We start from the raw sequence: 21,394 nt of genomic DNA on the forward strand, positions 1-21,394 counted from the left end.
TGAATGGCTTCCTGCCCACAGGACCTCTAAACTTCTACTTATTCGAAGCTCAGCTGGAATCCCCCCTCCAGTACAGAGACTTCTGTCCCCTCCTTGGCCGTCTAGGATAAACCACGTTCTCGGCCACCTAAGCATCATCCCGCCGGCCTTTCTTCCCCCGAGGGCATGGTGCTTGTTGGGTGCTGGAGCCCCAGTTCAGGACTGAAGGGTGACTGGGGAGAGGCGCCCAAGTTCGGAGACGCACGTGCAGAGGTCAGAGGACGCCTCCCCGAGAGACGGCGGACAGGGTCACCGGGGACCCGGAACCACACGCCTCTTTCCTGAGTCGGGCCAGGGTGGCACCGGGGGAAGCAGGCAGGGCGCACAGCTGTGGGATCGAGCGGTCAGAGAGACGCGGCTCAGGGACCGCGACGGCGCCGAATCGCGAGTGCACCCTCAGCGCCGAGGCGACAGCCCCGCAGGCCCAGCCCTACCTAGAGATGCGCCAGGACACCGGAGACGCGCCCGCGCAGCCCTCGGCCCTCAGCAGCGGTCCGCACTTCCGTTTCCGGTCGCGAGAGCGCCCCGCCCACACGGGGGCGGGGCCTGCGCGGCCCGGAGGCGACGGGAGCGCCACGCGCAGGCGCCTGAGAGCGCGTGGCGGCGCCGGGTCCGCGCCCGTTGCCTCGGAAACCGTGCTGTGCTTCCGAGGTCGGGGTCACGACTCGCTCGGCTTCCGCAGGCGTACCCGTTGGTGCTGTGGGCGGCGCGGCTGTCGGGGTCCTACGCCGCAGTTTTGCATGAGCGCGCTGAGAGGGTGGGGTGAGCTGCCGGGAGACGGCAGGCTGGACCTGAGCCCCGGGCCCGGAGGAGCAGGCGGCAGGGGGTCCTGAACGGGTGGACTTTCAGGCTTGGCGCTCTGTCCACCTTGCCATCTGTCCGATTGGGAGGAGGCCGGCGCTTCCCAGCTGGGGCTGAGCAAGGACACGGTGGAGCATAGCAAGCCCTAGGTAGAGAGGAGCCACACTAACATGGCTGTGACGGCGACTGTCCCCCGAACTATTCTGGAGCCTACGGTTCTTCGTAGGCAGACCTGCGGTCTGGAATGGGGCGAGAGCCCAGGGCGGCCGCCAGGGCAGGGGAGGAAGCGAGGATGCGTCTCACGTTAAGGAATTTGGACTCTGGAAGCCATGTTGTTTAGTCCGACTCTTTGTGACCCCATGAACTGCTGCAGGCCCGGCTTCCGTGTCCTTCACCGTGTCCTGGGAGTTTGCTCAAACTCATGGCCATTGAGTTAGTGATGCCATCCAACCATCTCACCCTCTGTCTCCCCCTTCTTCTCTTGCCCGCAGCCTTTTCCAGCATCAGGGTCTTTCCCAATGAGATGGCTCTTCCGGAGCCAGTGGCCCGAGTATTAGAGCTTCAGCATTAGTCCGTAAAGAAGGCTGAGTGCTGAAGAACTGATGCTTTTGAATTGCGGTGCTGGAAAAGACTCTTGAGAGCCCTTTGGACTGTATGAAAGTCAAACCAGTCAATCCTAAAGGAAATCAACCCTGAATGTTCATTGGAAGGAATCCGCCATCTCGACATTGTTTTGGCAGCTGCTTTGAGGCCAGTAAGGTTCATGTTAAAGACATGCTTCCCTGGGTTGGGAGATAAGCAGCCTTCAGATTATACACGATTCCCATTCCTCTAGCCACAAAGCCAGTCTTTTATTTACAACCAAGAGAACATTTTGGTAGCCAAGTGTGATGACAGAATAACTTTGAAACCAATCTAATTTATTTTTAAATATGTGCCAAACTTCAATTAATAATATCAAGTTATTTAAGATGCATTTCAAAACCTATCTTTACACATGACATATCTCAGGAGGGCTGCTGCAAGCCCCAGAGAGCTTACTTTTCCTCTGGAAAGTAAGATGGTCAGATATTGTTCCTGCAAAGTCTCTTGCAGATCAAGCAGTCAAAAAACATTAACAAATTGATGGGACTTCCCTCGTGATCCAGTGGTTCATCCTCTGCTTCTACTGCAGGGGGCACAGGTTGGATCCTTGGTCAGGGAACTAAGATCCCAAATTCTGTGGCATGGCCAAAAAAAAAAAAAAAAAAAAAATACCAAATTGAAGTAACACCATATGTATGTATTAAACAATTCAGGAAGGGCTCTCCATTCCATCTACAAGACTTTCATTTCTTGTTGATATTTTTTTCTAAAATCAAACAGTACTCAGCACCTTATACTGGTTGGGTGCCATAGGGTCAGACAAACAGTATGTGAGATGGTCTCTAGTCATGAGTGCATGTGTAGCTGAGGAGACAAACACTTCAAATATCAGAACAAGTGAAACAGAGTGGGTTTTATAGCATGTGGATGAAGAAGACAGGGAGGAGACAATGTGAGAGTTGAACCTGGAAGGGAGGGTAGGATCTGAGGCTGGATGAGAAGAGGAAGGACTTATAGGCAGAAAGAGCAAACCTAGGAAAGAGATGGAGGTAGGGATTCAGGTGTTGTGAGGGAGCAGCCAGGCACCCCAGACTTTAGGAGCAGGAAACACACACAGTGCAGACACGGGGCCAGATTATGGAGGCCGAGGCAGCAAGCTGACCAAAGCTCCCTCCCATTGCCCTGTGTCAGTCCTTATGACTTAGCAGCACTTGGTTCTACCCCACAGAACTTCAAATAAACACCTCTGCCTTTCTCCTAATACAGATGATCAAGGGTCAACAGACATTTGAGAAAGACAAGAAGGAAAAAGGAAAAAACAAATTTGGAAGAGGAAAAAATATTAAAAACTTCATTATCTGTGCTTTTGGAGATAATTTATCAGTGAAAGAAAAAGAAAAGGTATATCAAAGAGCATTCAGAAAATAAGAGCTCTTGAGAATTTTTTTAAAAAGCAATAAGTTAAATGTTAAAAATTGATTAAAGAGAAGATAAATTTGATGATGACTCTTGGATAATAGAACAAAAAGAAAAAGAGATAGAGAAAGAGGAAAACATAAGAAGGAGACCCAGCAATGCCCAGCACAACAAACCTATGAAGATTCACAAGATGGCACAGTATCACTAAATGTCAGGATACCAGGGACAAAGGGCCTTAAAGAGTTTCCATAAGGAAAAACAGGATACATTTAGGGATTGGAAACCAGGATGGCATGGAAAGTCTCAACAGAATTCCAGGAAACTGAAATTCAGTGGAGCACTAAGTTTCAAAATTCTGAAGAAAATAAAACATGGAATTCTACTCAAAATCAGAATATTATAAGTGTGGGGGTAAAGATTTTTTCAGATATACAGTTCAAAAATATTATCTACCAAATACTTTATCTCAGATACCTGCTGGAGGATACTCTCCAAAATTTAAGAGGCCAAGAAAAAGGAATATTTAGGATCCAGACAGTAGGGAATCCAAGTGAAGAGAGGTGGGAAACCTCAGGACAAAATCTAGACACACATCTCCAGGAAAAGTCAGTCCATAGAATGCTTGGGGTGTTTGAGTATTTTAAGAGGAGATCTACAGAGTTTGGTGACAATATGTAATAGATACATAGAAAAGTCAATAAGCAAATTAGGCAATTGTTGAATCCAGTAAAGACAAATTGTACAAAGAAGAAAATGTAATCATAGCATATGCCTCAGCTGTGAATAATGATTCCATAATTTTAATGAGGTAAGTAATGGTAACCTAATGAAAAGGGTGCTGTAACTTTTTGAAAAAATGAGAGGTGATCATCTATGGATTCGTAACTGTGTGTGTCTAGGAAATCCTGTGGAAGTGTTAAACCTTCAGTTTCTAGAATTGGAAGTTTATAGACTGTACACAACTGAAAAAGATACAGCGTTAGAAAATTTCTTTTAAAGAAATATTAGTAAATTTCAAACAAAATAGCTATGAGGTAAACAGAAAGGAAAAAATTGAAAGTGGGAATGCATGGTGTGGGGAATTCCTATGTTTTTGTTGTAAATCTAGAAGTACTATTTAAATTTTAAAATCTGTAGGCATATTAAAAGGAAATATATAATTAAAAGGAAACTACACTGTTTTAAAAAGTAAGTTGCATGTACAGTGATAGTAAGTTGCACAATTATTACTTAAATCTGTCTAAATTCTAACAGTTTCTTAAAATATTTTATGACGGTAATACATTACAGTGAAGGGGAGGAGAAGCCAAAGATTATTTCCATGTCTCTTTCCTGGGATATTAAAAGAAAAATTGTACATAGAAATCAGTCGTAAAAGGAGCACAAACATTTACATGTGACTGTTCGAATCCTTTTCCCCGCCTTCTGCGTCATACCACCTATAAACACTTTCCTGTGCTCTATTGTACACATCAGATTTATCAGTTTGGGGAGAATCTAAAAACAGAGGATGAAGGATTTACATAAAAGAGAAAAACAGGAGAAAACGGAAGGAAAAAAACTGCAGGTTGAACGTAGGGAGAAGTTAAGGGAGAGTATGATGTTTCCAAAAATTTGGGCAAGAAAAAAGGCCACAACCTTGAAAACAATTCTACATAGGTGATTGATGTTAAATATAGAATTGCTTTACCGCTGAAAAAGAGTGTCACTTCCTCTACCAGCTATCCTCATGTCTGTTTATGACTGCTTGGATCCCTAAAGGTTTCATGCGGCCACAAAAGAGAGCTCATCCATGTTGGAAGCCAGCAAGACAGGAAAGGTGGAGCAGACAGATGAGGGGTACTCTGTGCCTTGACGATGTGGTTGAGCCAAACTTTAACTCAGACCACTCTACCTCCTTATCCTATGAGATGAAGTCTTTTCCTTACAGTTAAGAATATTGAATTAGAGTTTTCTGTTACCTGCAGCCCAAAGTACTGTTAACTGTTCCAGTTCTGTCCATGAAGGAATAAATCCTACAGAACTGTTCCTTCCACTCTAAACAACTAGAAAACTAGATAAAAATATATGAAATTACTCTTTTCAGACACTAGGCAATAGGAAGTGAAGGATGAAGATTCTTGAAGACTGATCTTTGATAAGATCGATTAAACTGATAAACCTTTAGCTAAATTGATCATGATAGAAAGGAGACATGGGTTACCCATAATAAGGATGGGAGATGGTATCACAGATTTACTAACACTGAAGAGGTTAAAAGGAGGCTATCTGAATACCTTTAGATGAGATGAAGAAATTCCTTGAACCAAACGAATTACCAAACCTGACAAAAGAACAAATAGAAAATCTGGGTAACTTTGTATCTCTATCTCTTAAACCCTATATTTATTAAGTTGAATTTGTAAGTAAAAATATTCCAACAAAGAACATTCCAGACCCTGGTGGTCTCAACTGGTGAATTCTATTCAAACATTGAAGACATTAATCCTACACAAACTTTCTGAAAATCAAAGACCAGGGAACATTTCTTTCCTTGTACCATTCATCTGGTGGCAGAAAGCAGGTCTGATTTCACTTTAGACCTCCAGTCCCTTGAGTGGTGAGTGGGTGAATGAATAAATGACTGAATTGGCCTTCTCATTGCCATGTGCTTTGGGTCTGAGAGTAGCCCCAGCTGTGAACGGTGATTGAGATAAGCCAGTCGTGGTTTCCCATGTGCCTTGACTGTCTTTGGTTCAGTGGTGACCTATGACTTTGTTTAAACCCATGAGAAATGCAGGTGGTGGTGGTGGGTCATTCCCTAACGTGCTCAAGCTGTTATTTGACCTGAAAACAGCTACATTTCTTGCTTCAATTAACCTACCTATGTTAATAGGAACAGTTCCAACTACACAAGAACAATTTATAGTTTATGATTGTTCCTTAAGTATTGAGACTCACCAACCATACCGCTATGTACCTGGCAACACCTCCGTGCATCCCTTTGGAGAGCAGTTTACAATCATAGTGATGATTATTAAGAAACAGCCCTGGGCCCCATGTCTATTTTCCTACGACAAAATAGAATTTTGAAAACAGATCTTGATGGTGAGCCAGTGCTGTCCCCACTCCGTGTTTCCTGTGAGGTGGGGGAGGGGAGGGAGCAAGAATTAAAATGACAAGCAGGAAGGAAACTGTTGAAAAGCTTTAAAGTATTTCTTACATTTGGAGATTAGGAAATGTGCTGATGTGAAGGTGAAGGAACATTTGCCTAAATTTGTCCCCCTTTTTTCTCCAATACTTAGGCTGTTTATTGGGGTCCCTTTCTCTCCAGCCCATTTACTGGAGTAGGGCTTTGCAAAGCTGTTTCCTAGCAGCAGAGTGCAGAAGGCCCATTCACAGTACAATGGACGGGAGAGGAAAGAAAGAGCTCCGTTTGTTTAAACTGCCTCTGTCTTCATTCACAGCCTGATGTCCCTCTGCATTGTGACACCCACAATGGCACTAAGGGAATCATTGTGACCGAAAACAAACCAAAACAGAATACGAGATGCTGAAATAAAAGAGTCATACAACAATATTGCTAAAAGGAATCTAAGTCATACATCTGAGATTTACGTTCGCTTTGGGCTATTGGCCGGTGTTTATAATAACCATTAGAGTTTAATAAAAAGGTAAACGGGAACTTGTACATTTTTAAGTTGCTTCCACAGAGAGGATGAATATGCTGAAGGCTGTTTAATAATCATTGGTCTTTGTTTGCACAACATTCGTGAGCCACCCTCGCACGCTGTGTTTATTTTCCTTCTAATACTCGTGCCCTGGCGGTGCCATGTCGCCCAGCACCGTCTCCCGCACAGTCGCCCCCGCCAGCTCCCACCCCCACCGCCACCCCCAGCCCGGACCGACATCAGACGTTGCAGGAACCCACGCCCAGTTCAGCAGGCAACAGGTGGAAGGTTGAATAGCTTCACACGTTTTTCGGGAGGGGGTGGGGAGAAAGAGGAGAAAAAGGAGGGAGGGAGAGCAGGCTTTTGGGAGCCGATTTAAGGATTAGATCAGATGTTATTGCTAGTGAAAAATTAAACAGCCCGGTGCTCTGGGGAGTGCAGATTAATATATTTAGTGACTGTGCGCACAAAGGCCGCTCATTGTGGCCACGTCTGAATGCCTGTGAATAGGATGGAACATATGCGGCCTGTCACCGCAGGTGCCCACATCTGTTCCTTTGCGGGCAGATGCTCGCAGAAAGGAGGTGGGAGGCCGGGCAGGACGGCGCAGCCGCGCGGAGCCGCTCGGGTCCGGCGGGGACAAGCGGGCGGGGCGGAGTCCGGGCGGTTCGGGCCCAGCCTGCGCCCCGCCCCGCGGGCCGTTGATTGACGGGCGCCGGGACCGGCGACAGGTGCCGGCGACCTCCGGGCGGGGCGTGTCCTGGAGCGAGACCCCGGGCGGGCCCGGGTCGCTCTCGCCGCCCTTCCTTTCCCACCCGCATTGTCTGTCGCGGCCTCGGGCCGGCGACTCCAAGGTGGGGCCGCGCCTCGGTGCAGGTGACCGCGTGCGCCCCCGTGCCGCGCGCCCGGGGACCAGGGCTGGCCCGTCTACCTCGCCCTCCCAGCCCGCGCGCGTGCCCCTGCGGCGGGTGCCCGGCCTGCCGCCGCCACCCACTCCAAGCCGCTCTCTGGAGCGCCCACCGGCGCCGCACCCCCTCCAGGCAGTCCTCCGGAGCGCCTGGCCCGGCGCGTTCAGTCGGGGGCCGTTCGGGCGGGAGCGCGGAGCAGCTGCGCGGTCATCTGATCCGGACAAAGGCGCCCGGAGCCGCGCCAGGTAAACAGCGCTTTGTCATGGAGATGAGCGCGGACCGCCGGGCAGATGATCCCGGGGTCGGAGGAGCGGCCTCCGCGCCGCCAGCTGAGCCACGCGACCGCCTTTCTCATGCAAACCAGCGCATGCCTCCGCAACCCCGGCCCGCGCTGCGCCTCTGGGCTTGGGGGTCCCCGCTCCGGACCACGTGGCCGAGCCGTCCTTCCACCCGCGGCGAGTGTGGAAGGGAGGGTGGAGGGGAGGCCTCAAGTCCACTGGGTTTTCCCTGGGCTCTGTCCTCCTGTCCTCGTGGCCTCTGCCCCGCGCCAACCTGCTAACCACAGGTCATGGTCCTGGGTGTCTGCGGGCCGCCCCTCGTCCGAGGGACATGCTCCTGCGAGGGCAGGGGAGGCCGAGCTGCGGGGCCTCCCTGGGTGTGCTGTGTACATTTTTATCCTCAGCGAGAGGGAAGCCTGGGAGCCTGAGTATAAACTAGATCGGCCTCTCTTTCCCGCAGTGGACCAATGGACGGCTCGGGTTACCGTGTATCTTCTGTAGAGTGATCCAGACGCAACGGAGTGATCAGGTGCGAACGCCGTGCTACATTCGAGTCAGTGTGTCTTGTAAATATCCATGCGCCTCTGGGGTTCAGTCCTTAAGAAGTAAGGAAATATCCCTAACAGCTACCCGGCACGGATGAGGTTTTACACACAGATATCTGTAAGAGCTCCCTAGACGCCCAGCAAGCAGGCCAGTTCTCTGTTCCCTAAGGGCTGGACGATTCCAAACCTGTGACTGATGGAGACTGGGCAGAGGGCGTGTTGGTGGAGATGTGATACTAATACCAATTAATAAACTTGCTTTAGGTTCCCTTCATCATCTTCTTCTTTTTCAAGTAAGCTGGCATGTTTGATCAACACCAGATTTGCTGCCTGGAAGTTTTTCATTTTCTTGTTCTGAACAAGGACCCTAATTCTTCTTAGGAATAACAGAACTTGTCTGTTGGGTATACAGTATTCACTTGGCCTAAGAAAATACAAACCCCCTCAAGTCTCCAGACTTGTTTACACAGAAAACTGAACCTGGGTCTGGCTTAGAGTCTGGAGCCTATTCTGGGCATTGTTCACTGCAATCTGCCCAGACCCTCCTCCCCCAGCCACAACCTCCACCACACATGTTCCGCAGGAACAGAACCTTTCTTTGGGCAAGGGAGATGGAAACAGGATTGGGTGACCACAGTGTCAGCTCACACACTGCTGAGAGTGGCATATTTAATTTGATAAAATGATGGTCATAAGCTTTTATTCCCATGAGGCCTAGTAAATGGTGGGTAGAATAATCAGGGTCTCCAACAAATAGAGAACTCAGTTGCAGTTGTTGTAGCCATGGTTCTGATTATACAACTGAACATACCCTGGTCACTGGGGTCATTCAGGCTACAAGCTATGCATGCCTGGCAAAAATAAAACACCAACACCAGGCGGCAAATCCCTCTCTCCACTCCTGTGTCTAATATATTGGGTGCCTTCTAAGCCCTAATGAGCCTCACTTTGTACAGTAAATTTGCTGAGACATCAAAAAGTATTTAAAAGAAAGTTTTCTGCTTTTTCCTAATGAGCTAGGTGAGGATTTATGGAGTGTGGGGGAGGAGGGAATCTGGCTGCTACAGCCAACATGGGGCAAATCTATTTAACACAGTCAAGCTTAAGCTCCCTCCTGCATTTAGGGGGTTCAGAGCACTTAGTTGCGGGAGTATACAGACATGCAGTTAGGGAGTGAAAAAACGCCATTTGGTTCAGAGCAGATGGCTGGCTAGGGGGCTGATGGCGTCTAAAGGCGTGTCATCCCCCTTCAGCCTGGATCCCTAAGGGCTCCCCTTGTCTTCCCAATCAATGAAAATTAAAGAGCAAAGAAAGGGTGAATAGTTGGACCTCGAGTCTCTCTTTTGTTCATCTCAGCTACTGGTGTGCAGGAGTTAAACTACAACAGACTCCTATAGAAACACTGAAGTTAAACAGTCTCCCGTTAGCTCCGCTTTGAAAGGAAGAGGGGGAGAGTGACCAACGTGGGAGGGGGGAAGAGAAGGAGAAGAAGATAGAGAGAGAATGGGAGGAAGAAAGTGGAGGAAAGAAGAGCAAGAAGAAGAGAAAGGACAAGAAAAGGGCTTTCTGCTTGATTTCCCCAATACAGAATCGCGTGGCATAAATTAAGCTGGAAAAGAATGAACGCTTTGGGCAGGATTCTGATGGATTTTACGATGCCTTTCAGTTCCGCTTTGCCGCTGTAATCGAGAAATCTGTGCCATGTCAATTTAACAAATACTTGATACTGAGGGGGGTTTGTTAAAGATTTGGGGCAAGTCTTCCCCCCACCCTAAGGTTTAAGCCCTTGCGTGTGGAACTTTTTATTTCCAGTTTTCTAAACAGTTATTCAAGTGAGCCTGTTTCTCACTTCCATTTTCTAATTAAAAGGTTCCTGATATTTCATTTCTTACTGAAATCTACTCTCAGTCTGGAAGCACAGAGGACTTAGATCTCATGTTCCTTTCCTTGGCCCCCTCCTGCTCCCTGAACCCTCTCAGCTCTCCCCACCCACCTCTCTCCCTCTCCCTCTCCTCTCTCTCTCCCTCTCTCACGTAAACACACCAGCTTCCATGCATTAGGGAGCAGAGTTCTGAGAAATTAGCGTTCAGAGGAAACATGGATGTAGTGAAAAAAGGATGCAGACACTAGGTGGCAAGATTAAATTAGGATTCGCGCTGGTCCAGCCGGGTGGTGATGCAGTGAGTCCTCAAAAAGTCCCCAGCGGGCGGCCACACTGGGGTTGCCACCATCGTGGGGCCACAAGAAGGTTTGAAGTCTCCATTTGTTCTGAGCCAAACTGTAGGGGGTTCTGGTGGGGTCCAAGCCTGCCTTTCTCACCTCAGCCTTGGATTACATTACTTTTGATTAATTCTTTGCTTCTCTGGCAACAGTGGAAAACCTAAAATCTGTCCTGAAACTTGATAGGTATTTGGGAGCCTGTTGCCTAACAGCTGGAGGGATGACCATGGAGGACTTCAGCTTGGTCTTTGAGGAGTTTCCCTCTCCCCGGGCGTTCTGTGATCTCAACATCTGCCACAATGAAAGCCACATTTTGCCAGAACAGTGAAGTCCCTAGCAATAAGCCGGCTACGGCACACCTCTGGCGAGGCTGTAGTGACCCGGCGCCCTGCGCGGTACTGCTCATCAACGTGACCTTTACTCCACACTCACACCTTTCGCCCTGGATGACGCTGCGCGGGTGTTGGGGGTTGGGGAGACGGAAGGAGGAGCAGATAGGGGTGGGATAGAGACCTCACCGTGAGCCCTGCGCGAGGCTGGATGCCAGAGTGGGAGTCCCTGCCCCACCTCAATTCTGCACTGTGCCCGCAAGCTTGAAAGCAACTTAGCGCATTGTGAGATAACGTGCGTTCTCGGCCCTCCCAATAAACTCATTTCCCTTAAAAAAAAAAAAAAGAAAACAAAAGTTCTAGTGTCTGATGGACGCGTAAAAACCTAATAAGGTGATGGTTGTGCGAAGGTGGCGGGCTGGGGGGGCCATGCTGGAGAGGCTTTAGAACATGTGCCGGACATTGTTGCAGAGGCCGCCGCGCGCGCGGAGGGGAGCTCTTTCTCTCTGCATTGTGCGGGGAGCAGGTGCGGTCTGCATTACCATACAGCTGAGCGCACAAAGAGCCACTGATTCAGCCGCGCACAATAACAGACTGCCTTAATGACAGCCACGCGAACGACACACACCAAACTCACTTTTTACCAAGCAGAGGGAGGCCGAGGGGGTAATACCCAGGAGAGAGGGGCCGGAGACCCAGGAAAGGTGGCGGAGGCCGCGAATCGCGCCCAGAAGGGTGTGTGTGTGTGTGTTGGGGGCGGAGGGGGGGCGGCGGTTGGAGACGTCAGGATCCCCGGCGCTACCCGGACCCCGCCCCCAGCGGCGGCCGACCCGTGCGAGGACACCCCGAGCTCGAGGAAACGGGGTCCCCGAGGGCGCCGCGCTCACCTCTGCGTTTCCAGACGCAGAGTCGCTGTCCGGGAGGCGTCTGGGTGTCAGAGCTTTCCAAACTTCCCGAAACTGCCGCTGCCCTTTGGCCACCGTCTGCCCACTGCTCACACCCTCCCCTCCCTGCGCCCCGGTCCCCCGCCCCAGAGACTCCTCCTTAGGAAGAGGCTGCCTGGGCGGAGGGGCGGCACACTGGGGACTGGGCTTCCGACTTATCCCCCTCCCCCCACACCCCAGGACCCGGCCGCGGCCGGAGAGGGGACGGAGGCGGGCGCCGCGGCGACCGGAGGGTTCCCAAGGCCGGACGCGGCCTCACCCGCCGGGCGGCTCTCGGCCGGGCCGGGGCACAGCGCCGCCCCCGCGCGTCCCGGGCCTCTGCGGGCCTGCGGCCGGAGGGCAGCGCCAAGGAGCCCGGGCGGCGGCACCCGCCTCGGGCGCAGAGGGGATTCTTGCGGTGAACGTTTTGCAGGAATGTAAATGAGTGCGTTTCGGGCGGCGGGGGCTGGGGGCGGGGGCAGGGGAGGACCGGGGGCGGGGAGGGTGGGGGCGGGGAGGAGGGTTGCACATTTTACAGCTCACTGACCATTTGGCGATCCATTGAGAGGAGGGTTTGGAAAAGTGGCTCCTTTGTGACAGCTCTCGCCAGATTGGGGGGCTGCTCATTTGCATCTCATTAGCCATGCGGGCGGCCAGCGGGATATAAGGCGGCGGCGCCGGGAGAGCCCGAGCCCCTTCGCGCCCGCGAACCCCGGCCGGCGCCGCACTGGACGCACAGCCAGGCGCGCAGCTTCCGCTTCGACCCGGTCCGGGACCCCGGACGTTGACCTGGATGGCATTGGCTGGGTCCCTGGGAAAGCCTCGGGTCCAGGGCGCTCCCGGGACCGCCGCCCCCGAGTGAGCCGGCCGGGCGGCTCCCGCTCCACGGCCCCGGATTACTGCCTCGCGCGTGGGATTTCCAGACCACAGCTCGATAAACGGACTCGTGGGGAGCCCTGCAGCTCGTTGGGAATCGGGCTGAATATCTGGACGCTTTCTCTCCCCTCTTTCTTTCTTTTTTTTTCCCCCGGCCAACAAGCTTGAGACAAAACCAGGAAGCAGACGACCCCTACCTACTCGCTCTTTGGAAGAAAGAAGGGAAAACCGAAAGTTGCCGCGCCAGGAGCTGTCTTTCCGGAGAGACTCCCCTTTATCTCTCGCGCATCCCCGGGGCCGCTGTCGCCTCCTCAAGGAGGACCTAAGGCACCTCGGCCTCCGAAAGAGCCGGAGCCGGACCCTTCAGGAGAGAAGTCCGGATTATCTCGGCCCGAGGCAGAGCGGCGGCGCTTTCCTGCCCGAGCTCCCGGGGACACCTTCCTCCTCCAGCGTCCCCTGACGACTTCGGAAGACAAGGCGGGAGGACGCGAGGAGGGCCGGCGCCGCGGGCGGTGCACCATGGGCGGGCGGTGCGCCCTGGCCCTCGCCGTTCTCTCGGCCCTGCTGTGCCAGGTGAGCTGCCACGCGGGGCCCCGGGGCCGCGCCGTCGGGTGGGCTGTCAGCCGGACGCCCCGGTGGCCTGTGGCGTCGGGGGGGGGGGACCCCGGGGAGCGGGCCGCGCGGGGGGCAGCGCCCAGGGAAGGACGCGGCCGGAGGGGATTCCCGCGCCAGGCGCCCCACGCCCTCGTCTCGCCCGCAGGTCTGGAGCTCCGGGGTGTTCGAGCTGAAGCTGCAGGAGTTCGTCAACAAGAAGGGGCTGCTGGGGAACCGCAACTGCTGCCGCGGGGGCGCGGGGCCGCCGCCTTGCGCCTGCAGGACCTTCTTCCGCGTGTGCCTCAAGCACTACCAGGCCAGCGTGTCCCCCGAGCCGCCCTGCACCTACGGCAGCGCCGTCACCCCGGTGCTGGGCATCGACTCCTTCAGCCTCCCAGACGGCGCGGGCGCGGACCCCGCCTTCAGCAACCCCATCCGCTTCCCCTTTGGCTTCACCTGGCCGGTGAGCGCCGCACCTAAGGGCGCGGGGCGGGCGGGGAAGACCGGGAGGCCGGGGCGCGGCGGGGGAGTGCCCGGGCCGGTGGGCGCCACGCTCTGCGGGGCCCTGGGGCACCGCCTCCACGCCCGGGTGACTTACAGGCGGTGGCAGCGGCGAGGGGGTGGTGCGCGGGGTGACAGCCAGGGTAGAGTGAGGCGGAGAGGCCGAGGTCCTGGGACATTTCCGTGTCCGGTCTGCGCGCCGAGCCGCGGAGTTGAAAGGACCCCTTCACGTGGGAGAATCCCAGTTCCGCAGCTCTTGGACCGGCCGGTTGTCAGTCGCCCTCGCAGCCTGGCCGCCCCCAGCGCCTCTCCCTGGCTCCTTCCCCAGAAGACTGCACACAAGCCCCTCCAACCCCGCCTGCTCCGCGGTCTTCTTTCTTTTCTTTCAAACACGATATCCTGTATTAACAGGCTGAAAAAACATGTTAGGAAACCACTCTTGAAAGTTGTTCCATATCCTTAAGGAAAGTGAAATCAGGCAAGAGAGGTACACAGACCCTCCCCAGGACACGCTGCGCACGGATCTGCAGCCACTGGGTTGCCCGGGATCCTTTGATTCTTTTGTAAACAGTTCTGGTTTGTCTTCTGTCGTTCTGTCCTTCCTCCAGGGAACCTTCTCTCTGATCATTGAAGCTCTCCACACAGATTCTCCTGATGACCTTGCAACAGGTACAAACAATCCCCCCAAACTCCCAAACTATGTGAACTGCTTCCCTAGTTAGTATTTATTTGACTTCAATCTTCCTGGAAACAAGTGTCTGCGCCTTTCATTCTGCCAGTCCCTCTGGGAGGTCCAGGAGAAGGGTTAAGCCTCCCTGCCTGGCATCCTTTCCTTCTCCCCAGTTCCCCAAGCTTCGGGGTTCTCAGTCAGAACCAACGGGGCGTCCTCTTTCTACAGAGAACCCAGAAAGACTTATCAGCCGCCTGGCCACGCAGAGGCACCTGACGGTTGGCGAGGAGTGGTCCCAGGACCTGCACAGCAGTGGCCGCACAGACCTCAAGTACTCCTATCGCTTTGTGTGTGATGAGCACTACTTCGGGGAAGGCTGCTCCGTCTTCTGCCGCCCCCGAGATGACGCCTTCGGCCACTTCACCTGCGGGGAGAGAGGAGAGAAAGTCTGCAACCCTGGCTGGAAGGGCCAGTACTGCACAGAGCGTGAGTCCCAGGGAGGGAGGCCACCGCCCTCAGCTTGCTCCCCCAGGCCTGCACTCCTGAGCAGGGGGGCATATTCTCGGAGCTGCTGGGATCCTGCGATTTTAGCCCCAGGGAGACGTTCTGGGGGGTGGAAACTGGGCCAGGGAGCCAGAGAGATTAGTTGAGACCTCATAGTCAGCCAGAGGCGGGTTGGGGTCGACTCAGACGTTGTAACTTCCGCAATGGGAAGCTGCCTTTCTTAATCAGGAGGATTTTGGACACAGGGCCAGGGGTCAGGAAGTAAGCCAAAGGGAAGGGAGGGAGGAAGGAAGGGAGGAACAGAGAGGAGGCTGTGTGCAGGGCATGCTTTTACCAAAGGAGTTCTCTTTGCGAGACAGCGTCTCATTGAAGAGAGCTTCATTCTCTCCAGAGTTGGTGTGCTCGGCCTCTCTGCAGAGCCAGTGTATTTAAAAACATCCCACTGTTTGTGACAGTTTCACTTCTGGGGGACGTGAGTCTGCCAGCTCTGCCTGGGGAGGGGCTCGCTTGCCCTGTTGTGGGGTGCTCACAGAGCGCCCTACCCGGGAAGGAAATACCTTCACAGGAGTGACTCCGGCCCTGCCTGCCCACAGCTCTGTGTTCTCACAGGTGCAGGCTTCGGGACCCGGCTGGCTCCTGGGCCTAGTTCAGCTGGACCCCAGGTGCCTCACTGCCCCCCGTCTCACTCCACGTCTCCCCAGAGTCGGGTGGGGAGCCTCCCCCAGAAACCCCAGGGCTCCTCCTCCTGCCCTGAGCCCAGGAACCTTCTCCTGTAGGGTAGAACCCCTCGCTGGGAGGGGCACTTTCTCAGTTCTGATTTGGTCCTGCCTCCAGCGTCATGGTTGCTCAGCCCGCTCAGCTTTCGGCTCCTTTGAGCTTGCCTTGGCCCGAGCTGGCTCTGTTGTCCTGAAAACTTGTGGGGCGGCTCGTTAATGAGTCTCCTCGCCAGGAGAAGGAAGCCAGCCCCGAGCCTCAGCCTCCAGCACCGCCCCCTCCCCCTGCCTCCGGGACTTCAGGCTTGCCTGCCGCCTCCCTCCTGGCTACCCGCCCTCTCCTTCGCCGTGGGGTGGCCATAAACTTAAACTTTTTTCTTCTTATTCAAACACTGGAGTCTCTCCCTGCCCCCAGCTCGCGCGTGCCATCGATTAGATCTCTCCGGGGATAGGCGGCTGGGACGCACGCCTGTTCCCATTGGCGGAAAGGGTGCACGTGCGTGTGTGTGTGTGTGTGTGTGTACATGCTAGGGGTGTGTGTGAGGGGTGGGGGCATGGGGTGTGAGGGGGAGGCCGGTATTGTTGCACTGGGGCAGCTGCTGGGAGAGAACAGACAATAGAGCAGCTGTCTTGCCCTGGTACTCTGCATACCAGCTGTCCACCCTTATCTACACACACACTTTCTGGGTATTAAGAGGTGGAGCTTTGTGCATAGAATTGGGAAGTGGGGGAGGAGGAGGGGGAAGGACTTCTGACCCTCTCTTAGAAGAAAAGGGGCCTGTGGGGGTGGGGGCTTCCGCGCTCTTTTGTCCTTGAGCTGCTGTGTTAAGAAGAATGCTCCTCTCGCTAAGTAAAGTCCGATGCCAGGGCCGGGGGCTCGCTGGCCCGCTGGGCACGGCTCACAGCTCCCTCGCGTTGGAGCGCTCTGGTGGGCTTGACCCCGTGCCTTTCCTCCTGCAGCCATCTGTTTGCCAGGGTGCGATGAGCAGCACGGGTTTTGTGACAAGCCAGGGGAATGCAAGTAAGTTTGCAAAAGTTGCTTCTTTCTTTTTCTTGTTGTCCTTTTACACCTAGTGTATTAGCAAAGTGTCTCTAGATGATCCTTTGAAAAACTCAGGTAAGATTAGCTGTTTGCGGGGTGGGGGAGCTTTTTTTCCTGGTGTTTCTTCTTAATACATACCTGGACAGTTGTTGAGTCAAGGTAGTCATTCACCTAAGCTACTCAGTGGCTGTAGAACTTACAGATGAGATTTTAAAAGAATTGGCAAAGAAAAGGAGAGTGTTTAGTAGGTTAGAATCACCTAGAGATGTTGCCCTGGTTGACCCTCATGCTGAATCAGACCCTCTGAGGCAGGACTGAGCTATCCTTGGGGTTTAAAGATCTTGAGGACTGCCCAAGCCTCATGAGGACAAGCAGTGCTGGTGCTGTTGGAGGTGACGTCTTGTGCTCAGGGAAGGTGTTGCTGTGAACCCAGCAGCAGCGTCCACTGACTGTCCTCTCTCCTAAGGTGCAGAGTGGGCTGGCAGGGTCGGTACTGCGACCAGTGCATTCGGTACCCAGGCTGTCTCCACGGCACCTGCCAGCAGCCCTGGCAATGCAACTGCCAGGAAGGCTGGGGGGGCCTTTTCTGCAACCAGGGTAAGCTTCCGCCCCCGCAGCCTGCCTGCCTGGGCTCGGTCACAGGCGAGGACGTCTCCCGCATCTCTCCTCCTCTCCCCATCTCCACCCTTGCAGACCTCAACTACTGCACGCACCACAAGCCCTGCAGGAACGGGGCCACCTGCACCAACACGGGCCAAGGGAGCTACACGTGCTCTTGCCGGCCTGGGTACACGGGGGCCAACTGTGAGACAGAGGTGGACGAGTGCAGCGCCGGGCCTTGCAGGAACGGAGGGAGCTGCACGGTGAGTCCAGCCACCGCGGGCTCTCGCGTCGAGCCGGGGGCCCTGGTTTGAGACAGACTGTGTGAGCCGGCAGCCCTGGTTTGAGGCAGATCGTGTGGGTCCTTGGGAGCGACTAGGAAAGCTTTCTTTGTCTTCTCCGTTGCTCAGGACCTTGAGAACAGCTACTCCTGCACCTGCCCACCTGGCTTCTACGGCAGGGTCTGCGAGCTGAGTGCCATGGTGTGTGCCGATGGCCCCTGCTTCAATGGGGGCCGGTGCTCCGACAACCCCGAGGGAGGGTACACCTGCCACTGCCCTGCGGGCTTCTCCGGCTTTAATTGTGAGAAGAAGATGGATTCCTGCAGTTCCTTGCCTTGTTCCAATGGTAAGGGGGCCGCCTGACCCACCTGAGACTATGTCCGGGGGTCCACACTGATGAGAAGCATGTGGGTTTAGTTTCAAGCTGAGTTCATCACTGTGAGCTGCCTTGAGTCTCAGAAGCCTTTTTGTCTGAACAATGAGAAACTTCAGAGTCTTATCCTTGAGTCTGGAAACACCCAGGGAGCTAGAAAGGCAGGCAGGAGTGTCCCTTCCGGGCAGGACCGGCTCAGGCGGAGATGCAGTGATTCACGTGCAGTCCTGCGCTCCTCAGTGCCTCGAGACCCCAGTGTTGGCGGGCCCACCCTCGCAACAGCCCAGCCGCTGCATGTTTAGGGCCCAGCCCAACTCCCCTCAGTCAGCAAGCAGAGCCGGCTGGTGAGACTGCGTGGTCTCCACGAGTGGGCGGGATGCCCCACAGAAACCCCCGGGCGGGGACAGCGGGGCCCAGACAGCCCGGACTGGCTTGGGCGCTTCTGCGCTGGGCGTGGCCGTGGACGAGAGAGGAGTCGCCTTGCTTTGCTCTCCATGTGCTCTGCAGGCCGCCCTGGGTCACGCTCTTTCTCCGGTTTGTTTCCAGCCATTGAACCAATAGAGCATTGGATGCTTAATCTTTAGAGAGGAAAAATAAGGAGGGTTAGCAGACTTGGCTCTGGAAGGACAAAGACACATCCCTAGCCCCCTCCCTGCCTTTCTTCTTTTCTCTTTCTTTCTGTTTCAATTCTTGCTCGTCACTAACTGAAACCACGGCAAGCGCATCATCCTCTTTAAGCCTTGGTTTCCTCATCTGTGAACTGGGTCCTCTCCTGGCTTGCTGTGAAGATGAATTCAGCAGTGCAGGCGAAGCGCTTTGCCTGGGGCATGTCAGGAGGTGTCAGCCTGTATTTTTTATGTAATGTGCGAATTTGGGCCAGAACCCTGCCCCCTGCCCACCCCTGCCATGGGCTGGCATGTGACGCGTGTTGTCTCAGTGCTGGCCTCCATCTGGCCCACCTCTCTCTGCTCTGGTGTGTGGCCTGGCGGCACAGGCAGCAGATGCCCCAGGACGTTTCCCAGGTGACAAGCCGCCGCCCTGTCTATGTCCCAGGTGCGCAGTGCGTGGACCTCGGCGACACGTACGTCTGCCGCTGCCAGGCCGGCTTCTCCGGGAGGCACTGTGATGACAACGTGGATGACTGTGCCTCCTCCCCGTGTGCCCACGGGGGCACCTGCCGGGATGGCGTGAACGAGTACTCCTGCACCTGCCCCCCCGGGTACACGGGCAGGAACTGCAGTGCCCCCGTCAGCAGGTGTGAGCACGCACCCTGCCACAACGGGGCCACCTGCCACGAGCGGGCCTTCCGCTACCTCTGTGAGTGCGCCCGGGGCTACGGGGGCCCCAACTGCCAGTTCCTGCTCCCCGAGCCGCCCCCGGGCCCCGTGGTGGTGGACCTCACAGAGAAGTACGTGGAGGGCCAGGCCGGCCCGTTCCCCTGGGTGGCCGTCGGGGCGGGTGTGGTGCTGGTCCTCACGCTGCTGCTGGGCTGTGCCGCCACGGTGGTCTGCGTGCGGCTGAGGCTGCAGAAGCGCCGGCCCCCCGCAGACCCCTGCCGGGGGGAGACAGAGACCATGAACAACCTGGCCAACCGCCAGCGGGAGAAGGACATCTCTGTTAGCGTCATCGGGGCCACACAGATCAAGAACACCAACAAAAAGGCAGACTTTCACGCCGAGCCCGGCGCGGAGAAAAACGGCCTCAAGGCTCGAGATCCCGCCGTGGGCTACAACCTGCTACAGGGCCTCAAGGGTGCCGCAGCCACGGCGGACCCCCACGGCAAGCGTGATGCCAAGTGCCAGCCCCAGGGCTCTGCGGGGGAGGAGAAGGGCACCCCGACACTCAGAGGGTGAGTGCTTCGGTCTGGAGGGGGCACATGGGGAGGCCAGCTGGGCAGGGGTCCAGCTGGAGAGGGTGCCCCGACACCCAAGGGGTGTGCAGGACAGGCTGGGCAGGGGGCCAGCCAGGGAGGGCACCCTGAAATCCAAGGGATGGGCAGGAAAGCCTGGGCAGGAGAGCCAGCTGAAGAGGGCGCCCCGACACTCAAGGAGTGTGCAGGACAGGCTGGGCAGGGGGCCCAGCCGGGGAGGGCACCCCGAAATCCAAGGGATGGGCAGGAAAGCCAGCTGAAGAGGGCACCCCGACACTCAAGGAGTGTGCAGGACAGGCTGGGCAGGGGGGCCAGCTGGGTGTGTTCCTCCAAGCTCTGGTCATTTTCCTGTTCAAAAATGCTCTTGTGTGTTGACTGTGGCTCTTTCATTTTCCCTCTAGTGGAGAAGCATCTGAAAGAAAAAGGCCGGACTCTGTGTATTCTGCTTCAAAAGACACAAAGTACCAGTCAGTGTATGTCATATCCGAGGAGCAGGACGAGTGTGTGATCGCCACTGAGGTCAGAGAGGGCTGCGGGGCCGCCTGCCGCCGGGGAGCCGGGACGGAGCCTCCTGCCTGCGCTAACCGCCCCTGTCTCCTGGTCCCTCTAGGTGTGACGTGGAGGTGACGGGGCAAGTTCCGTTTCTGCAGAACAAGGTGTCGGCCCCGACGATGCTGCTGGGAGGAGCGGGCATGCTCCTGACTGCTGCTGGAAGCCAGGTCCTCTTCCTGCCAGGGTGGCGGGTGCTCCCGCGGCTGCTGCTCTGCCTCTAGGACGTTTCCATTGCACTATGGACAGTTGCTTTTAAAAAATATATATTTAAATGAATGGACTTGATCACTACATAAGAAGCACGCACTGCCTGAAGTGTATATTTTGGATTCTTATGAGCCAGTCTTCTCTTGAATTAGAATCACAAACACTGCCTTTATTGTCCTTTTTGATACTAAAATGTGTTTTTCTAGGTGGAAAAAATGTGCGTTATTTTTTGGACTTGTAAAAATATTTTTCATGATATCTGTAAAGCTTGAGTATTTTGTGATGTTCATTTTTTATAATTTAAATTTTTGGTAAATATGTACAAAGGCACTTCGGGTCAATGTGACTATATTTTTTGTATATAAATGTATTTATGGAATATTGTGCAAATGTTATTTGAGTTTTTTACTGTTTTGTTAATGAAGAAATTCCTTTTTAAAATATTTTTCCAAAATAAATATTATGAACAACATCCAGAGGTGTGCTTACTCACCTTTAGATGAGTACACTCATCTAAGACCCGGAGGACAGACGCGGCCTCTGCGGTTTTCGTAGTTTCATTGAATTGATGACGAGCAACTTCCCTTGCTCCTCTGCCCCTCAAAGAGCCCTCCAGGAGCTGCCAGCAGGATGAAGAAGGGGCAGGTGCCTTGCTGTGGGTTGTCTTGCTCCTCAGCAGCCCCTGGACTCCAGGGCAACACGAGGCCCGAGCGCCTGCACCTCGTGTCTGGTCAGAGCCGAGAACCCTGGAGCTGGTCGCCTTCCTCTGAGCCTTACTTTCATCAGGATTGGAACAAGCCTCATTTTGGATTAAATACCTGTGAAGCACTTCAGTGTTGCCATGGCAAAAGCTTTTGGTCCTAGAATACTACTTACCCATCCATTTGTTTGTGGGTTTATTTGTAGCGAATTCA

The 21,394-nt window shown here is 54.3% G+C and overlaps 3 protein-coding genes across 12 annotated transcripts in view; 2 read left to right on the top strand and 1 right to left on the bottom strand.

The window, feature by feature from the left end:
- The window catches only part of FAM120B (family with sequence similarity 120 member B), an 80,148-nt gene extending 68,365 nt beyond the window's left edge, over positions 1-11,783 (bottom strand). For 6 of the 9 annotated variants that reach the window (XR_011485603.1, XR_011485602.1, XM_020889871.2 and 3 more), the window contains exon 1: positions 474-570. The gene's annotated coding sequence lies outside the window, so the exon portion shown is untranslated. Of the gene's footprint in view, positions 1-473; positions 571-11,661 lie in introns of those variants that run through there. The other 3 variants (XM_070461413.1, XM_070461414.1, XM_070461415.1) reach the window with 3 other exon arrangements.
- Positions 6,656-10,616, top strand: LOC110135059 (putative hydro-lyase KRH_21160). Its single transcript, XM_070461423.1, has 3 exons — positions 6,656-6,782; positions 7,005-7,647; positions 8,141-10,616. The coding sequence occupies exons 1-3, from the start codon at positions 6,656-6,658 to the stop codon at positions 8,184-8,186; spliced, it is 816 nt and encodes a 271-aa protein (XP_070317524.1). The 3' UTR covers positions 8,187-10,616.
- On the top strand, positions 11,260-20,952 carry DLL1 (delta like canonical Notch ligand 1). Of its 2 annotated transcripts, XM_070461416.1 has the most exons (12): positions 11,260-12,142; positions 12,737-13,146; positions 13,334-13,630; positions 14,277-14,337; positions 14,567-14,824; positions 16,516-16,576; positions 17,064-17,194; positions 17,291-17,460; positions 17,608-17,824; positions 18,905-19,700; positions 20,123-20,240; positions 20,332-20,952. In XM_070461416.1, exons 2-12 carry the CDS (start codon positions 13,093-13,095, stop codon positions 20,335-20,337), a joined length of 2,169 nt encoding a protein of 722 aa, XP_070317517.1. In that variant the 5' UTR covers positions 11,260-12,142; positions 12,737-13,092; the 3' UTR covers positions 20,338-20,952. The 2 variants fall into 2 exon arrangements, with proteins under 2 accessions (XP_070317517.1, XP_020745525.2); XM_020889866.2 differs by lacking the exon at positions 11,260-12,142 and having other exon boundaries at positions 12,220-13,146.
- The last annotated feature ends 442 nt before the right edge of the window (positions 20,953-21,394 follow it).

Source organism: Odocoileus virginianus, chromosome 34 (genome assembly GCF_023699985.2).
Source record: "Odocoileus virginianus isolate 20LAN1187 ecotype Illinois chromosome 34, Ovbor_1.2, whole genome shotgun sequence".
NCBI classification, from domain to species: Eukaryota; Metazoa; Chordata; class Mammalia; order Artiodactyla; family Cervidae; genus Odocoileus; species Odocoileus virginianus.

Coding starts and splice junctions, on each gene's coding strand:
- DLL1 (XM_070461416.1), top strand. CDS start 13,093: ATGGGCGGGCGGTGCGCCCTGGCCCTCGCCGTTCTCTCGGCCCTGCTG. Junction 14,825..16,515: donor GGGCCAGTACTGCACAGAGC/GTGAGTCCCAGG, acceptor TTCCTCCTGCAG/CCATCTGTTTGCCAGGGTGC. Junction 19,701..20,122: donor GGCACCCCGACACTCAGAGG/GTGAGTGCTTCG, acceptor TTTTCCCTCTAG/TGGAGAAGCATCTGAAAGAA.
- LOC110135059 (XM_070461423.1), top strand. CDS start 6,656: ATGTCGCCCAGCACCGTCTCCCGCACAGTCGCCCCCGCCAGCTCCCAC. Junction 6,783..7,004: donor CAGCAGGCAACAGGTGGAAG/GTTGAATAGCTT, acceptor GCCTGTGAATAG/GATGGAACATATGCGGCCTG. Junction 7,648..8,140: donor GGCGCCCGGAGCCGCGCCAG/GTAAACAGCGCT, acceptor TCTTTCCCGCAG/TGGACCAATGGACGGCTCGG.